Source organism: Hesperophylax consimilis, chromosome 1, assembly GCF_061612785.1.
Source record: "Hesperophylax consimilis isolate HC1 chromosome 1, BYU_Hcon_1.0, whole genome shotgun sequence".
NCBI lineage: Eukaryota > Metazoa > Arthropoda > Insecta > Trichoptera > Limnephilidae > Hesperophylax > Hesperophylax consimilis.
Window position 1 is genome coordinate 4,173,559 of NC_142836.1, and position 6,000 is coordinate 4,179,558.

At 32.9% G+C, this 6,000-nt stretch overlaps 1 protein-coding gene across 1 annotated transcript in view; it reads right to left on the minus strand.

Moving 5' to 3' along the window:
* LOC149426148 (carboxylesterase 1C) overlaps window positions 1-6,000 on the minus strand; it is a 53,097-nt gene extending 47,097 nt beyond the window's left edge. The window contains exon 1 of the mRNA XM_089639436.1: window positions 5,435-6,000. Within this exon, the coding sequence (XP_089495562.1) occupies window positions 5,435-5,852 (418 nt within the window). The 5' untranslated portion in view covers window positions 5,853-6,000. The remainder of the gene's footprint in view (window positions 1-5,434) is intronic.

Sequence of the window (6,000 nt, forward strand, 5' to 3'; positions counted from 1 at the left end):
ATGTTTTAGTAGCAGGTCTGTGGCGAACAGCACATTTTATTAATTTTTCGAAGAAAACTTCTTCTAACTGCTTTTCACTTTGTGATGGCATTATTTATTTTTTATTAAAACACAAATAACATTGTTTACATCACTTTATTTCGATACAAAATCTCAACATGTTTCATGAACCAAGTTCACTTCATCAGGAGCACAAGTATACTAAAGTTATAATTAAAATTAGGTCTAGAAAGAAGAGGTAGAAGGAGTGGAGAGGGGTAAGAGTAGGGGAGGGTTATTCAAAGTAGGAATTAAAATGTAACTAGACGGGAAAGACCGGGTAATTGGGAAAATATTTAAAATGGGGTTTAGTTTAAGAAAGCGAGAAAGGAATAGATTTCACCCAGCAATGTTGTCGTTATATCGGTAGCCGGGCTAACTCAATACAGGGCAATCCCTCTACAAGAAGAGGTAATAAATATACTAAAATCTTGACTTAAAATATGGAAATATTGGCGAAAACACCTTGCCGGCAATAAATAGTCGCAAAAAGTTACCCGTACGCCCTTACACAGGTACGTCGTTTAGACAAGTACACGGATACAAATGAGTATTGCTGAGATATTAAAATCACACAGCATGCAATTTCCTAAAAACTATTAGCACTTTCATAATATATCGGAACATGTGTTAATGCAGCTGTGTTTTTCTTGTTATTATATGAAGACGAACACGTGTTCCGACATCGTCATAAAACATTCGTGTTCTACAGATAGTTTAATTGGAAATCTGTCAATTAATTAGTTAAAGGCCTGCAGTCCCCTTTTTAACAGAAATAAGAATGATTTGAAGGTATGTCTTATTAGACATACCTTCAAATCATTCTTATTTCTTAATTTATTAATTAGCAAAAATTTATATCAATATGTTTCCTCCGTGTAGGAACTAACAATTTCGTTAATCTAATAATTAATTATTAATTATTAATTATTATCTAATAATTAATTAATAATTAATTAATAATTCTAACAATTTCGTTATGAGAGATGCAAAGCCATTTTTGAATCTCTCGCAAAGGCCTATAAAAAGTAGTATCTGAGTGGGTCACTGTTGATTGTTAAAAAATATCACTTTTGCAGTACAAACGTCAAAAGGATACTTTTCAACGCATTCTGCACTTCGCTGTACACATCTACGCCTATCGAGATACTGCAGCGCTACGGAAATATTCCTGGAGGGACGGGTGCACTCTTTCAGAGCGCTTCTAAGTCCCCACATGGGAAGCTCATAGTACAGACTACGTCAATCAAATAACATTATCATCGTTGCCATGGTTGCCTGGATGGAGTCCCCCTGATGGCCCTCTTGAGATGGGAGATGTTCAAATATCCTCCATAAACGGTTGCTTGCACACATTTTTCACTTCTATTCCGCATTTTCTTTGTGCCTGTCTATGTATTCTTCTAATCTGTCAATTATTTAAAAATATGGAATGTATTGCATTGCACTACCCCTGCATACATTCGGAATAATCTTTTATTATTATCATTATAGTGTATAATATCGAAAACTGGATTAGAGGTGGTAGTTGAACTGACAATTTCATTGATTTTTATAGGTTAACAGACGTAAATTCAATTCAGTTCTTACCTTGCACTCGGGAAATGAATAAATAAGGAGAGGACAGAGTTCAGTGATAGGTTGTGGAAATACTCGATAAATACCCTCCTAAATTAAAAGGTATAACTTATGGACTTGTCCTAGAACATTTTAACAGTTAATCAATAAAATTGAAGTCGACGACTCTTCTGCGTTTTGATTGAAATAAGTATTTATCTATAGATTATAACGTTGGCTGAAATAAATTAAATGACTTAACTTCTTCTTTAAGGATTTGAAGAAAAATAATTTATGTTAGTATCTTCACTTTACTCCATTAGATTGTTAGGTATAAGAATTTTGTGTAAATGTTAAAGAAACTCCCTCAAAACATTGTTTAAAGGAACGGGAAAAAACTTCTTTTGTGGGATAAATTGGACCATTTTTTAAATTCAATCTTCAACGGAACAAAACTTCTTAAGAATTCGAAAAACTCTTAACATTTGCATTATTTTACAGAAGTTAAGAAAATGTTCATTCCTGTTAATGATGTGTCGTTTTTGAGTTAATCAATCAGTTAATTAATAGGATCGGTTGAGCGGCCTTTTCCGAACAAAATTGAAATTTGGATTTGAGACCAGTACTTAAATAAACTGAAATAAACCTTTTTATTCAAAAGCAAATAATCCAAGTAAGGATATGTGCAACTTTATTTATTTGTGTTCTTAAATTATAAAATATGGAGAAAAAAATAATAATATAAAAAAAGAATTAAGTCGTCGTAAAAATGGCGTTTTATATGTGACTAATTTGTGTAAGTGCTTTAATAAGAAGGTTGGGTGAAATGATTTTTTTTATCATTATTATTAGCTAACAATAAAAGCCAAAGTTGCTTCTAAAACCATGAAAAATCGACTTCTTAGAAAGACTCTTCTTTATAATTTAAAACACAAGTAAATAAAATGCCACATATCCCTGTGCCAAATGCCATATAATTTGTTTGTGGTAATGTTCTCTGTATTTTAGAAAAAAATAAAAAAATTTGAAGAGTCCGCAATTAACAACACAACAAAATAATAACTTAGTTACTTATATGTCGCTCGATTGCGCTATATTTTAAAACATTGGATGGCAAAGTGTTAATTTCCTATTTACCCTTTTAGTCACCATTCTGATGAAGTGAGACTATTGTCAAGAGGTATCTAGCGTTTTATTCTCTTAAATATCACAACCTTTAGCTTAAGTCTGTTCTACAAAATGGTGTTCACGCTCTGGATATTTGCTGTGCCACAAAATGCGGAGGGTGGCTACACCACTGCCGCCGTGCGATATAATACACTGGACTTGGAATACTTTCCTTATGCCGTGATGATCTTTTAGTAGATTTACATAAAAAAATTTCGAATTTTTTTATGTAAATTTCGAAATCGTAAAGCTGCATTTGAAGCAATACTGTATAAACAATTTTGCTCCTACTACAAGGTTGAGAAAAATTCCTCACTCGATATTACAATGAAGTATTGTTTTGTTTGAAAATAAAAATAATTTTTGGATCACAATAATTACGCTTTCTTCAGGAATATGTACAGCGATCAATTGTTTCTTGAGGAATATATACAGCGATCAATGGTTTGTTAACTTGTATTCTGCTTAGATTTACTTTACAAAGATCAATTTCGATAGTTTTGCGCCACCTTTTGCATTTATGAATTATTTACAGAATTAATGTTGTCCATTTAAAAAAAACTGTGAATTTAGAAAACGACAAAAATTAAATTAGATATTAAGGGCCAGTTGTTACACAGAATTTGAACAATTCATCAAGTTTTGTAAAGATTCTATACAAATTCTGTTATAATATCATTATTTTTCCAGTTGTTTCACATAACTGAAACGATAACAGCACTTGAATAGATCTTTCACAGAATTTGAATTTTATCTGTAACAACTGGCCCTTTGTTTTCTATATCAATTTTTTGGGATATGTTAAAGGTTTATGTTCATAAAATGGGAACGTTTAGTCTAATATAAAGTGAAAAATTCCATGTTTTATTTAAAAACGAAATAAAACTTTGCTTTTTATATCTACCTGTATTATAAAGGTATTAATGTTATCGTCCATGACATTTAAACAGGTGTCAAAGCAGCAAATTAACACGAGTGCTGTGTTTTCAGAACAAGCCTTTATTTGTGACTTAATTGCTTTGTCCACGGTTCGCACACTTTTTCCAAACATTAAACATCTGCAAACATTTTTAACCCGATATTTGTAGGCGGCTTTCGAAAACAATACTTTCTTAATTAACAACGTGCTTTTTTAAAGTTGTAGTAATAGAGTCTACCATATTTCCCACATTCTAAACCCATTTTCAGGAAAAATTAAAACATTTTTGCTGTGATGTGATTCATCGTGAATTTCATCACATTCGTAAAAAAGGTATTAAATTTAAAAAAATTGTTATATATCAATAACTTTTCTATGTTATTTTTTATTTAAATACCGCACAAGATGATACGCAACTTATCCAAACCGTCTGGAAACAATGTGGCTATGGCATCCCCAATTAGGGTATGTTGTAAGACTGAAGGTTGTGAGGAGAGATAGAGATGGGGAAGCAGAAGGCGGGGGAGTACCTGGCTTTCCAGATTTAGTCACCAAACATGGCTAAAACCATTCCTAACAATGTTTCCATTCTAAATGGTGGTCTAACACCAGGACGATACTTTAAATGAATAAACTGTGAAATAAAATAAATTCATCTATTAAAATATACTTGCGCAGGTAGGGATTTGAACCAGCGACCTACGGATTGTAATTCGAGAGCCTTATCATCGACCGCGGATTAATTCACCACGCTAATAAATAAAATTAAAAATTTTGGAAATGTTTTAAAGATTTTAATTCAATTTTGAAAACTTTCATATTGATTTGTTACCATTCTGTACGGTGTAAAAATATTTAATTTTCTCAGAAATGGAACGACTAGTTGGCAGTTTTAGGTGAACAATGAACATGTTCACATTAGATGGTAGGATGTTTTCAATGTTAGTATAAAACTTTTGGTGTCTATGTGATACAAATGTACAAACTTCACAGCACGTAAAATGCAGTATTGCAAATTCGAAATTTTGAATAAAATCCACAAAACATGATGTAGGATTGCGTGATTTTCGTCAGTTATTTAGGAAAATTAGATTTTAATGCTAGACCTACCGTATTTGTGAGGGTTGATTTATTGGGGGATGCAGCCGAATTTATTTACCCTAAATATGGCATAGGAAGAAACATTAGGTCGTAACAGTTTCTTTGCGTTATTCAAATTTTCGATACGTTTGTCATTTTGGAAATCATAGAATAAACAGATCCAAAAGTTTGACAATTCTTCACAGAAAATTTCATAAACGTTACTGTGTTTTATCATCATTTTTTAATTTAAAAGAGAGACAGAATACGTGGTAATAGGCTAAAACCTTAAGGTACTAAAACAGTGGTGACTTGGTTTTCCATTTAAAACTGTATGGAAGGCATTTCAGTGATCAAAACCCATAAATAAATGTTTTAACCAATTTATGATTCCTTTCATTAATTTTAATTTAATGATCGCATTAATTTTTACTGTGGGGAAAATAATAGCATCATTCTATCACTTATTTTCATGTAGAAAATTATGTGGTACATGAGAAATTTTTTTTCAAGGGTAAATTTTATAAATGAAAAAAAAAAACATGAATTGAATTATTTGTAATGACTGTCAATTGAATGAACAGATTATTATATATAACAAAAAGAAGACAATATCTTAAGTACATTATTCTTTAAAAAGCAATCATCCATTATTAATTAAATTAATCTTACCATCCGGAACATACACGTTCAAGTACAGACAGTCTTCATCGTAAACCCTCTCTCCCTGGTCCTCGGCGTGCGGCTCTAGCAGCTTCATGAACAGCTCATCGTGCTTCCTGATAGCCCTGCTGCCCGTGGTATCCTGCAGACAGGAGGGTGCCGGCGTGGAGGCGTTCCGTACCCCCTCCCACAGGGGCAACTCCTGCACTTCAGGCGGCATGAACCTCCTCTTACCGGTAGGAGGCTGCGCGTAAGGGATGCCTAAGTAAGCCACTATTCGCTGGGTTCTGAATAAGGTTTTGTAGGTTCCCATCACCATCCCTTGCCCGACGATGTTTACTGTAGGAGGCTCTCTCGCTGAACTCACCCCGTTCAAAATCATCAAAATGATTTGGCAATTTTGTATAAAGTTTTTTAATCCTTTCATCTTGAGTTGCTTGTTGAAATTTTGGAGGAATTCGTATTTTTTCCGTTCAAATTATAATGATTTGATTGCAGGGCTTTTTTGCTTGTGGTCAAGAAGTTGTTGATGTGCTTTTAGAAAACTAACCGAGGAGGCTCGGATTCTTTCAGCC